Source organism: Astatotilapia calliptera, chromosome 12 (genome assembly GCF_964374335.1).
Source record: "Astatotilapia calliptera chromosome 12, fAstCal68.1, whole genome shotgun sequence".
Classification (NCBI taxonomy): domain Eukaryota; kingdom Metazoa; phylum Chordata; class Actinopteri; order Cichliformes; family Cichlidae; genus Astatotilapia; species Astatotilapia calliptera.
The window spans coordinates 16,750,016-16,770,599 of NC_137433.1; the positions used below are offsets into that span (position 1 = coordinate 16,750,016).

Genomic DNA, 20,584 nt, shown 5'->3' on the forward strand with positions numbered 1-20,584 from the left:
TGAACGTCAAGTTACGTTCAAGGTCAGTGTGAAGTTTCGGAAAAAAATGTTATAAATGCAAATTAACTGATTATTATCACTTTTGTTATCTTATCTGCAAGCAAATTGTCTATGAATGTAATACTAATCATTAATTAAGGCGTTCTGTATTACTCTCAGGAAAAGTCTTTTAATTATGTGCCTGTAAAGTAACTTTAAATGCTGATATTCGTGAATCTTATAAATGAATCTTGAACTGTGTTTAAGATACTTGTTGTTAATTAAAAAGGTTTACAACCTTCCAACATTTACTTATGTTGCAATGCCACGACGCAAAATACGAATACTTTATGTAATACCACTTTGTACCACACGATGGTGCTGCAAGACAATAGTAGGACTGAGTCTACGATTGAGAGGAGTAAATATCGATGTAGGCAATTAAGATAAATAATTGAACTTCCGCTTGTCTTTCTACACAATGTGAGCGCTCAAAAGCTTTCTGCTACAAGTCTCATTCACACAGTCACACATGTATATATTTTATCTATATACCTAAGCACTTTTACCTGAGTGTGTCTGCACTTAGATATCGAAAAAAGCACTTGTATGAACGTGTGTGTGACTGGGTGACTGAGGCTTGTAGTAAAAAGCACTTTAAATGGTCAGCTAGAGTACAAAAGCTCCATAGAAGTCCATTTATCTAACATTCGCACACAAATGAAGCAAGGTTCAATATTTTACCCAGAATGCTTCAAGATCAGCTTTCAGACTGGTGGATGACACGCTCCACCACGTGAGCCGCCCTCCAACCTTACAGTACCTGGTTTCTGAGGTGGGGTCCCATTCAAGTACTAAACAGGCCTGATGCTGCCCAGCCCCTGAGATCAGATTGATGAGATCAGGTGTGCTCAGGTGTTATGGTTGTAAGCTGTAAATCTGTTAAAAGATTTGGGCAACTGGGCTTCCGTGTTCACTGGTGTACCTCATGGATTAGTCAACAGGAGGTTATAGGCCTACATTTATTTCAATTAAATCAATAGAATTAATTGTGCCAGTTTAAGCCATGAAAAGGATACCTGAGCATGCACCGTTCAAAACAATCACTAAAGTCTTTTTCACACATAAACCTGAGAAACTGTCTGTAGAATCAGGACCATCCAAAGTGTCACTTTTACATGCACAGCAGGAAAAAAGTCTTATTCAGACTCATTCTCACTCTGGGAAATATTCCATTTGGTTTAGAGACACATGTTTAGACAGCGCCACTGTGGGTGGAGTGCAGACAACCAAGTGGAAAAATATGAAGTGAAACTAAGTTGAATAGAAGTCTTTTTTTTAGACATGAACTTTTTTAACTTGAGGGTAGGCATGTGAGAGCATCTCTGCTACTTTGCTTGCAGCTATTAGCTCAGTTGAAGAAAGTTGCTCAGTTTATGGGCTGAAAGATTTTGCTCTTTTCAACAAATCATTCACAAATAACACAACACCACCTCATCAAGTTAATTGTATTGCTGTTTTGTTGTATGTTTACAATGGGTGAAATAAAAACGCTGTTTCTGTTTTGTTTTGTTTACTTTTTTTTCAGATAAAAGTGCTTTATGATGCTTTTATACTGTAACTGTTCCGACTACCGTTTTCTCCCACGAGTGGCTGTGAATTTTAGCGTGACATCTTCTGTTTTATGGGACGTTTTAAAAAAAAAAAAAAAAAAAAAAAGAGAAGAAGCCTTGATGTCAGTAGGACATGCCACTACAGCCAGCTTCATGTCTCCAGGCTGTCTCTCCCAGACTGTATAAAATTGCTAATTGAAGGATGTGTAAGCTGCCTGTTTTGCTGGAAAGAAGGGCCAGTGTGTATTTTTTTTATTCCACAAAAAATAAATTGATAACTGCAAATTAAATATCAAAAGAAATCAATACAATCTTGGCGTCATTCTTTATTTCAATCACAGATGATGTCACACATCAAAGACGAGCAAGTTTGCAAGACTTGACTTTTATTACAGTGCGATAAAAAATTAGCAGTTAAAAAAATTAGACTTGTCTTAAATACAAGTATTAAAGCTAATACATATTATGCAATAAGTTAAAATTATTATTCTCTTCATTCCCTAACAGCTGAAAAAGTCTGTTACAGTAACCTATACATAGTCTGTTTGAACTATAACTGGCAGCACTGACACACTGAAAATATTCTCAGTGAATTAAAGCTGACTATGGATTTGTATGACCACCAGGTAAGTTAGTAACAAAAAAGTTTGGAAATGTTTCATTTTATCGTATATATGTATAGAAAAAGTCTCACAATTTAAAATGTAAGACCTCAGTTAAGAGCTTTCTATTAAGCAGCAAAACCCCAGTTCCCAAAAAGATGGGACTCTATGTAAAAACCCATATTTAAATTACAATAAAATACAGAAAACATATCAAATGTTTAAAATGAGAAAATGTACGATTTTATGAATAAATCTTGGTTGATTATGAATATGACATCAGCAGCACGTCTCAAAACAGTGAGCAGAGGACAAGAAAAGGCTGGAAAGGTAAGTGGTACTAAAAAGAAACAGCATGGTTTCATAGTAGAAGAATCTGGGTGGTGGCCTGCCTGCAGTACAGGCATATTATGAAATGGAAAATACAGCAAAGAAGACCCAGGACTGTTGAGGAGCTACAATGCTCAGGCCAATATATGACAACATTCTTCCTCAAGAAGTCCAGAAATCTGTCTCCTCACTTTCTAAACGTTTATGGATTGCTGCTAAAAGAAGAGGGGATGAGGATTTTTGGAATTGGGGTTGTATAATCATGTGCTATTTGGTATTTTATAATCAGAAGTCGAGTCAGTTCCAGTTTTTGGATCACAAAGGATGCTTTAGCTGCACAAGCATTAAAAATTGGAGCATCAACCACTGAAGATAATCGGGTCAGGCACTGCAGTGGCACACTGAGCATCTTTAAATCACAAGCACAAAACTTCGTGGACAATTGTGACACTGAAACATCAACCCGCAATAGAAAACTAGTATTTAAAACTTCTCCAGGATTTAAAAAAAAAAAAAAATTAAGGAAGAAGTTTAAATAATAAGCATGATGACTTTGTGAACAAATGGAAGATTTAAAAAAGTGCTTTGTTAATCAGAGTGGTGGTGCATTAGTAGTAGGCAAAAATGACACACACCTGGCTCTCTTCTGGCAACAACCGTCTAAAAAAGTGCAAAGTTCAGTTATTAAATCCCTTATTCTCCTTTTTACAATGTAGCAGTTATGTTTAAAGACTCATGCAGCAGACTGTATTCCAGCTCAGGTTACCACTGGGCTTGTGTGAATTGAAATACAGTCTCTGTTTTATGCTCTGATTAATTCAATTTTGTCTCTTTTGCAGGCACAGGGTTGATTTCTGTCGTGTTGGATATCCTGGACCTGTATTTTAGGCTGTGAGACAGGTACAGTTGTATTTATTCTGTGATCGGCACCACCCTCCTGCCAGCTACAAACACCTCCACGATGTTACGATCATCACCTGACACAGAAAAAGAAAGGGAGATAAGCATAAAGCAAATGGCTCGTAACTAGGGATGGGTACCGGTATCCGGTGCCATCTGACATAAACGGTAGTAACCAGACCGAAAAGCAGCGAACATTTCGGTGCTTTTTTTCCTGAGCTGTGAAACACTTTAGATTCTAGCCAATCATTTTACGTTTCCGAGGATAGTAGGCGGGCCCAGGTACGTACGTTCTTTTAGAGCAGAGCTACAGATTAAAAATGCCCCAAGGCGAAGCGGTCAAAGTCTGTCTGTACTTCACAGCAAAATATGCAAACTCAGCAGCCTGCAACAAGTGCTTTAAGCTGATACTGTCAAAGGAGGTAACTCCTCAAATCCGATGAAACACCTGGCGACGCATAGCGTTTTTTTTTTTTTTTAAAGCCGAGAAATGCGCTGTATTTGATAGCTTGCTGCGAGACCTCACACCGTGCACATCTACTGCGGGTGTGGTGCCTGTTATCGGATTCGGAGTTTGCAACATCCCCAGAGAACCCGAAGAGTAGAGTATGGCCCCTAGCCCTGCCAGTGTAGCAGAAATGATGAGGATGATGATGCAGCAGCAGCCGTTCTTTGCGTGAGTAGCTTAATGTTGTTTGTGTGTAATTTACGCTGAGTAGGCTAACCACTTATTACATTAATGCACGTAAGGTGAACTAGCAAACACCACCATAGCTACATGCAGCTGTCTTCTTGTTTGATGGCAGATACTCCCTTCACCCTGGCCAAAAAGGCTAAAATGACCAAAGAAAAAGTGGAAAACAGTTAAACACGAGAAGTTTTTGGACAAAGTTTGTGTTTTTTCCATTGATTAAGCACTGCTTCCAGCCAAGAGTGACACCATATATGCCCCATAGCTGCAGAAAAGGCACACATTGTTATCTTTTTACAAAAAAAAACAAAAAAAAACCAGCTGAACATGAGAGGTTTTTGGACCAATTTTGTGTTCTCCATTCTTTAAGCACCGGCACCGTTTCAAAAGTACCGGTTTGGCACCGGTATCGGATAAAACGTAAACGATACCCATCCCTACTCGTAACACATCAAAGTCACATTAAACTGAGATTTTCTGGAGCAAAAAGAAAGTGACACTCACCCAAATTCAAGAATTTTTCCAAAAGAATCTGAAATTCAAGATATTATAGATTATTGTGAGACTCCAATTAGAGTTTATTTAGTTAGTTTGTTTTGCTTTAATTCATTCATTTCAACCAATTTAGACCAACCTTTGGTTCCTCGTCCTGGATGAGATCGATAGGCCCACCCTCAGCAGCTACATTAATCCTCAGGGCATCAAAGTCTTTGCCAACTTCAAAGTTCCCTGTTTGGTCATCTAAGGACAAGGCTACAGAAAGACAGGCATCATAAATAAACAGTTTCTTAATGTGGGGACAGTTAGTTCATCAAAAAGATGAGATATATGACTACATAGCTACTGAGCACATGCCTATTACTATTTCTGTTATCATAATAGTGCTAATCATAATGTTTACTAAAGAACTTCTAGTTTTGAATGGCTTACCCTGACTGCCTCCCAGTGTGGCTATTCTGAACACCTCCTCAAAACTGAGTGTTTTGTATTTTGGGTCCTGGATGGTCAAGACTTTAGATGCATCCAGAGCTCTCCTCACAGCATCAAGCATAGAGGCGGAGTAGCCTCCAGCCACATCTGGTACAGCACCACAGACACAGACAGGACAGGGCAATGAAAAAATATGAAAAGCAGCCACTTGGTTTGTCAGGATTTCCAGGACGGCGTTGTCAGGTTTTCCCTATAATCGTAAAAACGTTTTGAACATTTGCTGTGGCACCATTCTAGTGTTAGTGTGTGACATCACTGATTCCTGGATCTTTTCCTTATTATTCCCCACCACTTCGTGCTGCAGCAAAAGCATCTATTAAATCAAAAGTTTTATCAACTTTGAGCTTAACTTCACACCTTTAAGCTGACCTGGATTCTGAAGCTCCCAGTTGTATAATAAAACTTTAAAGTGATTGTTGCTGAAGATTAGTTAATTAATAACAATGTGCACTAGTGTGGGCCAGAGTTTACAAAAGCTTAATCATCACACATCATTTTATGACTTCCTTATGGTGTGAATTGGTCTGTTTGCAAAATTAAAACTGTGTTCACACTTGCTCTGCTCTCCCACCTGTTCCCAGCCCCAACTTTACTTTGTGTTTCAGGACGTTGCGGACATTTAACACTCCACTGCACAACCTGGATAGATGGTGAGAGAGAGAGAGATGACAATCAAACTCATTCATTATGTAAAACTTCATAGACTTTATTTCATGGCTCTTGGTCAGATATGGTTCTAGAAACCATAAAGTACTTACGAAAAGTTGGAATTGGGACAGTGGGACAAAGAGGCTCCAGTCTCTCTGAACAGAGCCAACTCTTCATCACTGAGGTGGCACCCGTGGGCCATCACTGTCTGTGAATCACCCCATCATTAATAGTGTCAGTGGTTGTAAGTATTTATATAATGTTTTGTGTAAAAATGTCTGATCGTGTGCAGGCAGGAGTGTACTAACCTTGTCAGTTAGCAGGTTGTGTTTGCGATAGACATCTGTGTAAGACTCTGATTCGGGAAACAGCTCCTTTACAAGCTTTACTTCCTCATGAGTTTCACTGATATGACTCTGACAATGAAGAAACACATCAGATATTCAAGTGATAGCTTAAGAAAACCTCTGACAAAAGCTCTAGCATTCAGATTGAGTGGCAGCACAGTTGCTGCATTACGCCAAACATGTATGTGTGCATTTTACCTCATCGTCCCAACATTACATTGTCTCTTTGGAATACAAGTCTCCTGCAGACATAGCCTAGTTTGACTCACCTGAATGTGCAGGTTGTTATTTTTAGCGATTTCTCCCAGCTGCTCGAGCAACGCTCCTGTGCAGGATGGAGCGAAACGGGGAGTCACCACAGGCTTCACTAAAGGGTACTGCCCTCAGAGGACGGAAGGAGAGACTATCAGAAAACGTATTTTTTCTAATATCTTTGAAAAGTCCTGTTTATTGTATTAAAGAATCTTACCTTTTTCTCCAGAAGCTCTTTAATGAACCTTCAGAGAGCAAATTAACAATGTAGTTTATTTATCTGTGGCAGATACATTTACTGATATCAAAAATTATCTATTTTTGCAACTGAAACTTGTGCTGAGAACAGATCTGCTGGTAATCATGTGTACTGAAGCACAACTGGCATATTTGTGTGATTTAATGTCATATATTTTGTTTTCATGTGTGATTCTGTTAAATTGGGACCTTAAAATTTTAATTCAGGGAAAGATCCTAAGTAGAATTAGATTCAAGGTTATGCCATAAGGGAGCATCCCTTACATTAAGGTTCTGGTTTTCTTAAAGCTCCGACCTCAACCCCATTGAGAATTTGTGGACTACGCTCAAAAGCAGAGTTTGTGCAGGAAACACAGGAACTCTACCAGTTGGTCAAATATTCAGCCAGAATCATGCCAGAAGACTATGGTTGAGGTGCAACTTGCTAATTGTATTTATATATTTGAAACCGTATGTAATATTTTGACGCTGTGTTGATTACTGAAAATCCCATGTAAATCTAAACTTTTGGAACCTATTCTTGGCTTTTACACTCAAAGATGTGTGCTGTACAATCATTCCACCACAGAAAACAATCAGTTAAAAAAGACCATGGCAGCCAAGCCCATGAGTTTATGTTGACTTTTGACCACAATTACAACCAAACAGGTGATACCTTCACTGTTCTTTTCCACTACTGAAAAAGTATTTCTTTTTACCATATAGTGTTGACATGTCTGTCTATGATATCAGATTAACTCCCACAAAAAAAAAAAAAAATTTGTAACACATTTGGCATCAATCTGGAAAAATCTGTATCAGGGTCTCTGACATAAAGGCTTAAAGCTTAACTGCCTCTTTTACGATCCAGACTAAATAATTACAAAGTAACCAAACCTGTTCTGTCATGGAATATCTTTACATTGAAAGAACATTGTAACACAACATCTGCTTTACGGTATTAAGCATCTAATACCTACCGACAGGTCTCGTCTTGAGAGTCCTGCAAGGTCTCTTTGTAATGTTTCACACAATCGTTCCTGTCCATGCACACCTTGCCAACCAAAGCACGCTGTCCAAAGTCATCTGCAAGAAAGGCATCAGTGAGTAAACAGGAACATAAGTAAACATTCATCCTTTCAAAGCTGTTACTGAGTATTTGATTTAATTAGATTTTTGAGGACAAAGCTCAGTCATTGTCAACTCATGTTAAATGAAGAGTATTTGTGCAGTTGCGATGCTCACATATAATAAACAGCCTCCGTAATGTCACCTGTGTGTCCTTGAAAGGCCCTACACATGTCAGAGTAAAATCTTGTTCTAACTCCTTATGCCAGTCATCTGATATAAATGCATGCAGAGCCATTTTCTAAATAAATATTGTGTAATGTGGAAGTTAGTGCATTTTAGTGCTAAACAGGTTCAGCAGCACCGCTTGCAATAATATGGCTTTTTGTTTTGATAGGACTAAAGATAGTTTAGGTCAGTCGTTCAGTTAGCACGACACCAGAGGCCTGATACGGAGGCAGCTAAGTGAAATAATTAGGAATACTCCTGCTACCAGGCTGAGTTTATCCCAGAGATGTACTGTTTGCAACCATTAAAAAATGCTTTGTTAAACAGATTATTGTGCTGTAAAATCCTCAGGTGATCAGGTTACAGAAGTTAGGATGTAAGACGGTTGAAAAACTGCACTTTCTTTTACATCCCATCGTTAGACAGCTGCATTATTTTTCATCCATGGACATGCCCACACGTGATTTAAGCTTTCTAGGTGTGTCTCGTCTTTGCTTGTTTATTATCTGTGTATATAAGATGGAAAAATTTCTATTTCCCCCTGTAAAGTGAAGTGAATGACTTCTATGGGATGATGACGCTACTGCTCACTTGATATATGACCTCAGTAAACATTTGCCTAGTTTGTTTATGTTCTCGATCACAAGTTTCAAGCCCATACAACAGAACATGATGTTCTTTTAATAAATGGCCCTCTCAATTACGGAGAACAATATTACACATTGTGGCATGCTTTAGGGTGTAGCTTGATAGGCTAGTCACTACAAATCTCAGATCTACACCTCTGTTGTCAGGTGTGGTTTCATAACTCTAAAATTATGTGGTCCAGCTATGATAAAACATTTTGTGTCTGATCTGTCGGAAAAACTATATCGCTGTATCCGAGCTTGAACCTGGACTGAACAAATTGGTTTGTTGCAAGTATATTCTTAAGCTTTTCTCATGTTAAATGTACGGTTTGGAAATACTCCAACTTGCCTATACACAAGCACATGCCTCTGTTCAACAGTTCAGAGTTCAAAGTTAAGAGTTCAATGCCCCTGATTGCACAAAATGACTCTGTAAAGTTGCCAATAACAGGGTTTGATGCGTTGCGGTTACATCATTACAAATTCATGTGCGTGTGTGTTCAGTGTTATATAATATGACAGGAACAAGATAAAGCTAGGGTATAAAGGTGAAGGACCATTTCTCTGCAGTGTTTATGAAACATATCGTTAGAGTGAAGAAAGGCAAGAAAAAAATTAAATAACTGAGTCTGAGTCAAAGCATCATAACATACTGCACATGATGATGATTGTAAAGAAGTGAGACAAACTAGTATTCTGATGATTTTTAGGCACTTTTATATTATTAGCACAGCCTTCAGTAAAGTCCGCTTCCTTATCTTGTCATCTTAAATTATGGAAAATTTAAAAATATCATCGTAGCTTATTACACATAAAAAACAAATGTGATATACATTTAAAGAATTAAGAGGCCTACTGTAATGCTTCAAAATAAACATTCAGCTCAAAGTGTGTGTTTGTGCATGTGTTTTAGTATAAGACATCTTACTTGCAATCTGGCCCAGCAAAAGAGAAGCTTCAGTGTGAATCGTAGCAAAGTAGCATGCAGTCGTTGTTCCATTTCTCAGAGTTCTTCTCTGTAAAGCACAGGGATCATATCACAGGATTAAGACCAAATCAACACTTCTGAGACCCTTAACTCACAGGCTGAGTCACAATCCGATTTCTTTTTTGGCTTGTTGAATGTCTTTAATCAACAACTTTGAACTGATGCAAATGTTCCAAGTTTCACATCAAGAAATAAGTGTCCAAAGTCACTTGTCTCTTGATGTTGGCAAACTCACCACTATTTGAGTGTAGACCTTGCGGGCGAACTCCAAGTCCTTGAAGCATGACTCCACAGGAAAGGTGTAAGCATTAAGCCACTGCAGTAACGGCATGTCCAATGCGGTGCCAGCGTAGCTGTACTGTGATGCATGGATGTGGGTATCTACAAGTCCTGGCATGAAGAACTCACTAGAATGAAGCAAGCCAAAAAAAACTGCTTTATGACATATGAAAGAAATCACTTTCTTCCAATACAAGATGAGCATCCATCTATCCATCCATTTTCTTTATATCTATATGTGTGACAATATAATGCAAGCAAGCTCTGATTTACTATAATGACATCAAGATTATATAATAAACTTACTGTTGTGCCAGCTGAGTGATGTCAGATGTTTTGAATCCAAAGGTCTGGGACAGTTTTTCTAACTCCTTGCCTTCCCTAATAAAAGCAATCTGACCGCAGAATGTAAATTAGACCGGGGTTAAAAGCATACATGCAGAAAGGTGTTTGTAATTAAGCAAGCTGAGAGAACTGAGAGCTTAGGGGGAGGCTTTGGAAGAAAATAGACAGCTGTATATTTTTAATACGTTTGCTTAAAATGTATTTTCATCAACAGTTTACAAACATATTCCTTTGTCCACAACAACCGAGACCAGAATCTATTATGGATTAAAAAAAATTCATATTAAAAGTTATATATCTTTTTTTTTAATTAGACACGTTGTAATCAGGCAGGTGCACTGTAGGCGTCTATTTATAATATAAAGTGTTCTGTACCAGGGGGTTTACTGTTGGCCATGCTGCCAAAGTTGCTCAGCAACAGCTAATTATATGAGAAAATTAAAATAGCCTAGCCTGTTATACCAGATTTACGCCCTAAAGCCTGATTTACCCCTTTGTCAGTTAAAAAATAGTCATCAAGATATTTATCAAATGTAAAACGCAAACAATGTATTCTGGAATTCCACAAACCTTTCCCTGTGCATCCACTCCCAGGAGCGCATCTTTCAGGATCTGTAGCGCCGTTTGCTGAGTCGAGTGGACAAACGTGCCCCTGTAGACGAAGGCTATTGCAGTGTCGGCTCGGTCGGAGTTCGCCATTTCTTCTCCATGTAAGTCGCGGTGCAGCAGTGAGATACAGCGGGATCGAGTGGGGTATTTGTCCTCTGCCAGTGCCAAACACCACCTGACGGCAGAGGTCTTGAGCAGCCAATGAGAGGACAGGGTGTGCATGTCGGGATCGTCCCGTCTATATGTTATAACACTTGTAACGTGTGATCTGATAAGCTTAAGGATGAATTTCATGTTTTGCCTTTGTTATCCTGGCTTAGTATGAGGTGCGTAATGCAAAGTATCAAAGTTATCCACGAGTCAATGCTTTCTGCTGAATAGTAAACTTTGTAGTGGTCAAGGTTTCTAAAAAGAAACATGACCACTCAGAAATCAGCGCAAAAGACAGAAAAAGCTCGCACTTTCCGTCGTTTCTTTTGCGCAAATTTAGACGTAAGCATATATACAGGGAGTGCAGAATTATTAGGCAAATGAGTATTTTGTCCACATCATCCTCTTCATGCATGTTGTCGTACTCCAAGCTGTATAGGCTCGAAAGCCTACCACCAATTAAGCATATTAGGTGATGTGCATCTCTGTAATGAGAAGGGGTGTGGTCTAATGACATCAACACCCTATATCAGGTGTGCATAATTATTAGGCAACGTCCTTTCCTTTGGCAAAATGGGTCAAAAGAAGGACTTGACGGGCTCAGAAAAGTCAAAAATAGTGAGATATCTTACAGAGGGATGCAGCAGTCTCAAAATTGCAAAGCTTCTGAAGCGTGATCATCGAACAATCAAGCGTTTCATTCAAAATAGTCAACAGGGTCGCAAGAAGCGTGTGGAAAAACCAAGGCGCAAAATAACTGCCCATGAACTGAGAAAAGTCAAGCGTGCAGCTGCCAAGATGCCACTTGCCACCAGTTTGGCCATATTTCAGAGCTGCAACATCACTGGAGTGCCCAAAAGCACAAGGTGTGCAATACTCAGAGACATGGCCAAGGTAAGAAAGGCTGAAAGACGACCACCACTGAACAAGACACACAAGCTGAAACGTCAAGACTGGGCCAAGAAATATCTCAAGACTGATTTTCTAAGGTTTTATGGACTGATGAAATGAGAGTGAGTCTTGATGGGCCAGATGGATGGGCCCGTGGCTGGATTGGTAAAGGGCAGAGAGCTCCAGTCCGACTCAGACGCCAGCAAGTGGAGTACTGGTTTGGGCTGGTATCATCAAAGATGAGCTTGTGGGGCCTTTTCGGGTTGAGGATGGAGTCAAGTTCAACTCCCAGTCCTACTGCCAGTTTCTGGAAGACACCTTCTTCAAGCAGTGGTACAGGAAGAAGTCTGCATCCTTCAAGAAAAACATGATTTTCATGCAGGACAATGCTCCATCACACGCATCCAAGTACTCCACAGCATGGCTGGCAAGAAAGGGTATAAAAGAAGAAAAACTAATGACATGGCCTCCTTGTTCACCTGATCTGAACCCCATTGAGAACCTGTGGTCCATCATCAAATGTGAGATTTACAAGGAGGGAAAACAGTACACCTCTCTGAACAGTGTCTGGGAGGCTGTGGTTGCTGCTGCACGCAATATTGATGGTGAACAGATCAAAACACTGACAGAATCCATGGATGGCAGGCTTTTGAGTGTCCTTGCAAAGAAAGGTGGCTATATTGGTCGCTGATTTGTTTTTGTTTTGTTTTTGAATGTCAGAAATGTATATTTGTGAATGTGGAGATGTTATATTGGTTTCACTGGTAAAAATAAATAATTGAAATGGGTATATATTTGTTTTTTGCTAAGTTGCCTAATAATTATGCACAGTAATAGTCACCTGCACACACAGATATCCCCCTAAAATAGCTAAAACTAAAAACAAACTAAAAACTACTTCCAAAAACATTCAGCTTTGATATTAATGAGTTTTTTGGGTTCATTGAGAACATGGTTGTTGTTCAATAATAAAATTATTCCTCAAAAATACAACTTGATTAAATAATTCTGCACTCCCTGTATAAGCAATCAGAGGTGAAACAGTCTTTAAAATTAGTCTTTCATTTGAAAAAATACAGCCTATAATTTCCGACAAATACAAAAGTTGTATTAATTAGATACATTTGATGACCCCAGAAACAGAACTATCAACTATATAGCGCTTTTCTACTCTCCTGGAGTACTCAAAGCGCTCTATACTGTACAACATGTCGCATTCACCCAATCACTTTCTTCTAAGCTTTTAGTGCTTCCCAACAATCAGCAACTTGGAGTTAGTATCTTGCCCAAGGATACTTGGCATGGAGACAGGAGGAGCCAAGGATCGAACCACTAACCTTCATCAGTAGAATGACCTGGTCTACCTGAGCTGCAGCCACCCCAATCAACCCACAGCTCTGGTCAGATGTTTACAGGCATTCATCATTACTGTTCCCTTTCCAGGGTGGAATGATCTACAACATACTTTTTTTTCCTTTTTTTTTTTTTTTACCAAGAACTCCTGGCACAAACTTGAATTTATTATAGATTTTCAAAAGTACACATACAGGCTCAATTATACATACATCCCCACAAATATTTGGTCAAATGTCATTTAGTAAGTTGCATCTCACCTAGATGCTTTTTGGTAGCCATCAATAAATATCTGGCATAATTCTGGTTGAAGACTTGATCACTCCTCTTGACAGAGTACATTTAAATTGGTTGGTTTCCTGGCACAGACTCAGCTTTTAGGCATAGTCCATACTTTTTCAATAGAGTTGAGTTCGAGACTTTGGGAAGGCCATTCCAGAAGTTTAATGTTAGCCTGCTTTATCCATTTTCAAAACCAAGCTTGACGTGTGCTTGGGGTCACTGTCCTCCTTCTTCATTATTCAATTCACTTTGTGCAACATACGGTACAGCCGATACCAAAACGGCCCAGGAGCATGACACTACTACCACCATGCTTGACAGCTGGTACAGTATTTTTACGTTTGAAAGCCTCACTTTTACGGCTCCAAACATTTCTTTTGTTATTGTGGCCAGACAGTTAAATCTTTGTCTCATCTGGCCAACATACCATGACTTTCATGCCTATGATGGGTGGATGCAAGCTTCTGACCACATCCGTAACGCAGAGGATTAAAAAGTGGATCTATGTGTTCTTTATTATGCACGAAAGTATCTGAACTATCCCTTCTTTTATATATAAACATACAAAAAATGTGGTTTAAATAATATAGGATATGACCCGTTACTCTTTTCCACTGTAGTTTGCCCATGTTTGACAAAGGCTGTAGAGGCTTCGCTCCCATTAAACATTTACTACTGTTTTCTCAATACCAAGGTAATAAGCAACTGGTTATTGAAAATAATAAAGCATTAATAAGGTAAATAAAAAGTAAAAGTAGGTAATATATTAGTAATAATATCAAAAATATTTTGCTAAACTATAGATTTCTATTTATAATTTGCAAGACAATTATAATAACATGTGTCAGGGTCCTGGGTCTGAGCGACCCAGGATCCCTGAACAGTTATGAATTATATTATTATTATTGTATGTATATTTGGTGTTGCTGTCCTTCTCCCTGTTTGCGTGTGTGTGTGTGTATGTATATGTGTTTCGGCGGGCGCCTTCTGGCCTGGTGGGTGTGGCCCTGCTGACGGTCTGGCCACACCCGAAGCCACACACCTGCTGCTGATCAGGCCTTGTCGGGGGAGCTACTTAGGAGAGTCTTGGAGCTCCCAACGACGCGGGATCATTCCATTAGACTCCACGAGAGGTGTGGAGTGCCAGACAGCAGCCATCATGGGGAGTGCTGAGACAGGGGAGCGGAGAGCACAAACACTGGGAGAAGACACGACACGGGAGTCTAGGGAAAGCACGGGGATTTATTGTTGTTTAGTTTCATACACTGTAAATAAACGCACTGTTTACACACAGAGCACCGCGCCTGGGTCCTCCTTCCCTACACCCCCACGGTCTGCTAGCCAGACGGTGACAACATGACATGTGAGGCAACAACAGATCGGTTAACAGTATAAAAATATTAGATGTTACACCTTCAAAAACACATATTCAATTTCTCTTCCTTTATTAATACAGCCACTTCTTTGTGGAGTTTATGTGTGGCAACCTTGAACTGGCATTGTTGGTTTGCACTGCATTAAACTTAAATGAAAATCAGCGGGTCTCATGATGATGCTGTTACCTCATCCAGTTATTAATGTATTTCTGGAAGCTCTTTAGTTGGAAAAAATTATGTGTCAGCATCAAATTAGGCTTTTTTTTTTTTTTAAATTCTCAGTCATGAGTATATAAGCAGAACAAAGGCATGTGACACAAATTTTCCAGGGAACCCTTGGAGCCCAGTGATGTGGTCACCCACTCTTGTCCTTTATTACAATGACTCATTTTTTAATGAGGAATTAGTATTTGAAACATCACCACGTGCTTTTAAATGTATGAAGCCCACATGATAAATTACAACACATGTTAATTTTAGATGATGCCAGCACGCACAAAAAGACCTGCTTTCAAGTAACTCCAGGTTATTCAGTAACGGAAAGTCGGCTTAAAGATTTCACACTACAGAAACAAAATGAGTGTATGTGTAACAGTTCTCATCAAACAAACTTACGAGCCTTTTTGTTAATGCAACCACTCGTTAAGACAAATATCTACCCAGCCAATCACATTACACCAACTCAGTTAGGCATGTAGACGTGGTCAAGACAACTTGCTGACGTTCAAACCGAGCATTAGAAACGGAAAGAACGTCGATTTAAGCGACTCTGAACATGGCATGGTTGTTGGTCCCAGATAGGCTGGTCTGAGTGTTCCAGAAACTACTGATCTGCTGGGATTTTCCTGCAAAACCAATCAGATAGGAAGGCAACAAATAACAATTTATTACAACCTGAGGTATGCAGAAGGACATCTCTGAACGCATAACATGTTCAACCTTGAAACAGATGGCCTACAGCAATAGAAGTCCACACCCAGTGCCTGTAAAAACAGGACACTGAGGATATAAATTGCTTAGAGCCGCCAAAATTGAACAATAGAAGATTGGAAAAATGTTCCCTTGTTTGATGATTCATTTCTTCTGCAACATTCAGACAGTAGGGTGATACTTGGCACAGACAATATGAAAGCATGCAACCATTCTGCCTTAGATCAACATTTCTGGTCGTTGTTGGTGTAACAGAGGTATCTTTTTGGCATACTATGTTTTGGCAAATGACGAGTTCACTGCACTCAAATTGGCTTAACTTATCAGCAGATTTCAATCCCGTAGAGCAGCTCTGGGATGTGGTGAAACGGGAGATTCATCACATAGATTTGTAGCTGAAAAATCTGCAGCCATCAGGCCAGTATGGACCAAAATCTTTGGGGAATGTTTCCAGCGTAAGGGGTCCAACTCAGTGCTGACGAGATATACGTAATAAAGTGTCTCATGAGTGTATGTACAAAAAGCAGATGACACTGGTGAATGTTTGTATAGAATATGATAAATGTTTAAATGTGTAGTAGAGGTTCTAGCTTTCCTCACACCAAGAGCCTTTCATAATTTGTGAGTTTACTAATGTGAGTTGTAATCAAAATGTTCAAGATATCCTCCTTTCAAATTCAGCAACATCAAGATTTTCAGTGTTTCTAAAGTTAGTCTGAGGAAAAACTGCTGTATTACATTTATGTGATTGTACATTTTAGAAGAATCAGTGATATTCTGAAGATTTTAATATTTAAACACAAATAAAACAAAAGAAAATCAAATAAAAAACGGCAATAATTGGTGCTACTTAACTAAAAACATATACAGTGCGTCTTGGATACATTTCAGTTTATGATAGCCGATAGCCAAACCTATAAACATCAACAGCCAAAATATTAGGAACATCTCTCGGTGTACTAACTGCTCAGCAGCGGCATAAAGCTGAACACTGCAAACACATTACTAACCAGTGTGATTTATTGCAAAATGTTTGCAAAATGCATGAAAGGCTATAAAACATTATTTATGGCAGTTTAAACAATTTACAGAACTAAAGATTCTTTAGAAAGTACACCGACTCAGTTAAAAAGAAAAATTACGTTGCTCCCTCTGATGTCATCTGGCAGTTTTTGTGCATTTCACCACCTGACTTCCTTTTTCATGCTCTGCATTCAAGCAGGCAGCATCGGCTTATTGCCATATATTAATCTAAGAGAGCTTCTGCAACAAACCCGATACTGTATTTTGCCCCAAAAAATCCCATTTGTTACACAGGTTTGAAAAGAACTCTTATTGTGTTTAATCTTCAATATTGATTGGCGACAGGTCCGGCAGCACAGCAGATTTTCTCTGTGGCTTTTTTGCTGCAGAGTCCTCGTCTAAATCTTTATCTTCCTCCTCTTCACAGTCATCAAAGTCATCTTCATCATCATCATAATCATCATCACTGTCCAAACCATCCATGTCTGTCTTCCTTCGTCGACATCCCTTCTTTCTCTGTTCATCAACTTCTTGCTCGTTTTGCTCCAGATGTGAGTTCACCCTACACGGTGAAGAAAAAAGATATAAGAACTGTTGTTTAACTTTGCACCAACAATCCAAATCTTCCAGTATTGTGTTGTCACAAAGTCAGTAACTCAACAAGCTACAGGAAATTACCTTTCCTTAATTAACACTTAGTGGAAGCATTTAGATGCCAAAAGCAATGCTTAAAAATATGAGAAGCCCATGAAATGATGTTCAGGGTCAAGTATTGGCTACAATGTATCTTATTCTCCACAAGGTGGCAGACTTACAGTAGTTACAGTATTATGTGTATGTGCTTGTCAGTGATAAAAGATGAAAATACATTTGCTTAAATCACTTCGGTGTTATCCCGTCTCTTTAGGAATCTAACACATGTCGAAACTCCTGTAATTCATGTTCATTTTAAAAACTTGTTGCCAGTGTGAAAGGAAAAAAAATTAACTGGTGTCATCAAATTTGATTTTCTCAGAACATTGAAAATTGAAAGCTCTTCTTTGGATGTCAGCTGCCTTTTCTCTGACAAGATGATCCCACACAGCTTGATTGATGATTTGAACCAAAAACTTTGGTTTCATCACTCCATCAGACCCGTTGCCACTGATTTTCAGTCCAGTTTTTGTGTAATGTGGCATACCTCAGCCTTTCCTTATTCCTTAAGAATGGCTTTTTGACAACCACCCTTCCACTGAGAGCATTTGTAATGACGCCTCAGTGAACACAACAGATGCATCTCACAGGTCCTGTGTCAGATCTTCGCTGAATTTTTTTCCCCATTTCTTAAGAACATCATTTTTAGATACTGTTCATCTGCTGTAGATATTTTTTTGTTTTTAGGCCTGGCACTTCTTCTTTTGTTTAATTTCGTCAAATTTCTTAAAGACATACTGCACACCATATGCAAGATTTCTTGGGTTTTTTTCTTTTGGCTGTCAGTTTTCTCTTTGGCACTTTCAAAGCTTCAGCTAAGGAAATGGGAACAAAACGCCTAAACATACAATTTGTTGTTTGTTGAATATCTGTTAAATGGAGATGTGACACTGGTTTATTCCTTTGGGTTAGCAGTGTTTTTTTGTTTTTTGTTTTTTTTTGGGGGGGGGGGGGGGGGGGGGTTAAGCTTGAATGATTTCATAGGTCAGTATTAAGTGGCTTAACAAAGAAAAAATCCTAAAAAAAAAATGCTCAGGTACAAGGACTGAACTGGAAATGAGTGGACAAAGCAGCCAATGTTCAAAGAAAAACTATGAAAGACTTTCTGAAAGCCTGAGGAACTATTGCTCAAGACCTTTTTTAAACAGGTTTTGAGCGGAGGACAAAGCTCTGGCACCTTGGAAGCAAAATATGAAGAAATGATGGGTGAGTTCGTACTTTGTACATTAATGTATATAAGGACAAAACACACGCAAACTTATCCTCTTACGGAATAACAATCTCCTCCTTCTTCCCACACTTGCAGCAGATCTCTTGCTGAAGAGAGCAGGGCTTACAAATGATGTGATACGCATCTTTTATTGTCTTTTGGGAGCACTTGACACTGCAAAAAAACCCCAAAAAACAATCAGTTATTAAGACCAATGTATTTAACTTGCCACTTAAAACAATATATCCATGTGTTGGGAAAATTCTTCTAAGCAGTGGAGATAAAATATTTAGTGGCTAATTTTCAAAGTCTGCCACTATGAAAAAATGAGATGGCTAAAATCATGCACGATATGAAATAAGCAAAGAATGTTTGTGGTGTAGTTTCATTTTTTGCACAGGTAAAAAAAAGAAGCTGATAAACTGAAATAAACTCTTCAATTCACCGACTGCTTTGTTGTTACTTGATGTGCATTTTCATGAGCAGCTGTAAGAATTTGCCCCTAGCCCTGCGTACTGAAATCAAAGTCTGCAATACTTATGTATACTTACCATTTTCTAGGCTGTGTTAGTGGCTTGTATTTGTTGTACTTAACTTTCCACTCAAGAACACCTTTACAGCGTTGACAAAGCCCATCATGGATCTTTGAATTTGCCTTCTACAATTGAGATTAGAGAAGCAAAGACAATAGAGATGTTCAAATATTATGTGTGTTTAACAAAGCAAGAGCTATAAACAAGTTTTCACAGGAAATGATTTATCACTGGCAGAAATGACAGGAAGAAAAAAGTACAAACTCCCTACAGTCTCAGCCTTTCTCAAATAAATGAATATTGTGAATAAGTTTAACTTTCCTTAATTAACACTTATTGGAAGCATTAATTAAGCAATAAGACCACTCTGTCTCAAATCACCATTCTGTTTGAAGATTTACCTACAAATTTTGTTGTGCATAGTTAGTTTATATAATCGTTTCTGTACAAGTATAGCTACACACACATACACAACTTTATTATTTTTTTTTTTTTTTTGCACTATGGTAAAATGACGTGACACACGAGTATCTCAAAAACTATTAAAGATAAAAGTCAGAAACTTTCACTAGCCTTTCTTACTTTCTTACCATGTATCAGAATGTATTGACTAGTTATAACATAGAAAAACTAAGAATAATAAAATAAAATAATAAATTCAAGACTCATTCAAGAACGCTAATAAAAACTTCACATTGAAGTCTTCAGACTATTCAGGTAATTTCTGAACATTTATTAGATATAATTGTGTTTCACATTAATGCAAAATTAAACACACAGAATACTTTTCGAAATTAAATTCATGGTAGGACACCTCAAGTTTTCAAATATCTTGAAAAGTATTTGATACACGAAGAAAAAAAATTCACAGCACACACACGTCCAAACTTTGGACCATAAAACCTTTAGAAAAATCTGAAATGGGCTAGCCGAAAATATTCTGAAGATTGATAAAATGGCCCAAATGCAAAATGCAATACAAGGCTAAATAACTTAGCTCAGCAAAGTTGACACACCTTCACTTGTGTAGTCGCCCCGTACTTGTCGTTTTTAAACGCAGTTGTGTTTTGATGCTTCTGGCCCCGCGATCGAGATGTATTACCTCTCTGAGAACTCATGTTATTAAACCTTTTTAGCCACACACGTTACACAGATACACAAACTAAGCACCATGCCGCCGAGCAAGAGCACTAACCCGGAAGAAGTAAGAACGCGTCATGAAACGTCATTGAGGACTACGTAAAAAAGGAAAGAAAAATGTGTTATTTTAATAAACAGTATATTTCATGTATGTATTTATTTTTTTAAAGTCAGAATTTCTTTTTACATTTACAAACACACTTAATAAATTATAGCTTGTCAATGACATCACCGACTAGAACTAGAAACACCTTTGTGGACGCTGATT

General features: G+C 38.5%; 2 protein-coding genes and 1 long non-coding RNA gene across 3 annotated transcripts; 1 reads left to right on the forward strand and 2 right to left on the reverse strand.

Annotated features, from left to right (window-relative positions):
- Positions 1 to 1,900: 1,900 nt before the first annotated feature.
- gda (guanine deaminase) lies at positions 1,901 to 10,972 on the reverse strand. Its single transcript, XM_026186629.2, has 14 exons — positions 10,697 to 10,972; positions 10,088 to 10,176; positions 9,738 to 9,909; positions 9,443 to 9,530; positions 7,570 to 7,675; positions 6,570 to 6,597; positions 6,370 to 6,477; positions 6,062 to 6,169; positions 5,864 to 5,961; positions 5,677 to 5,744; positions 5,046 to 5,192; positions 4,750 to 4,868; positions 4,620 to 4,647; positions 1,901 to 3,501 (listed from the first exon to the last, which is right to left on the reverse strand). The coding sequence occupies exons 1-14, from the start codon at positions 10,955 to 10,957 to the stop codon at positions 3,437 to 3,439; spliced, it is 1,485 nt and encodes a 494-aa protein (XP_026042414.2). The 5' UTR covers positions 10,958 to 10,972; the 3' UTR covers positions 1,901 to 3,436.
- A 139-nt stretch (positions 10,973 to 11,111) lies between these two features.
- Positions 11,112 to 12,564, forward strand: LOC145419426 (uncharacterized). The gene is made up of 2 exons (XR_013900811.1): positions 11,112 to 11,556; positions 11,632 to 12,564. It is a non-coding gene; the product is annotated as an uncharacterized LOC145419426 (long non-coding RNA).
- Positions 12,565 to 16,487: 3,923 nt separating this feature from the next.
- On the reverse strand, positions 16,488 to 20,400 carry c12h9orf85 (chromosome 12 C9orf85 homolog). Its single transcript, XM_026188811.2, has 4 exons — positions 20,193 to 20,400; positions 19,195 to 19,301; positions 18,704 to 18,817; positions 16,488 to 17,302 (listed from the first exon to the last, which is right to left on the reverse strand). Exons 1-4 carry the CDS (start codon positions 20,292 to 20,294, stop codon positions 17,059 to 17,061), a joined length of 567 nt encoding a protein of 188 aa, XP_026044596.2. The 5' UTR covers positions 20,295 to 20,400; the 3' UTR covers positions 16,488 to 17,058.
- Positions 20,401 to 20,584: the final 184 nt, after the last annotated feature.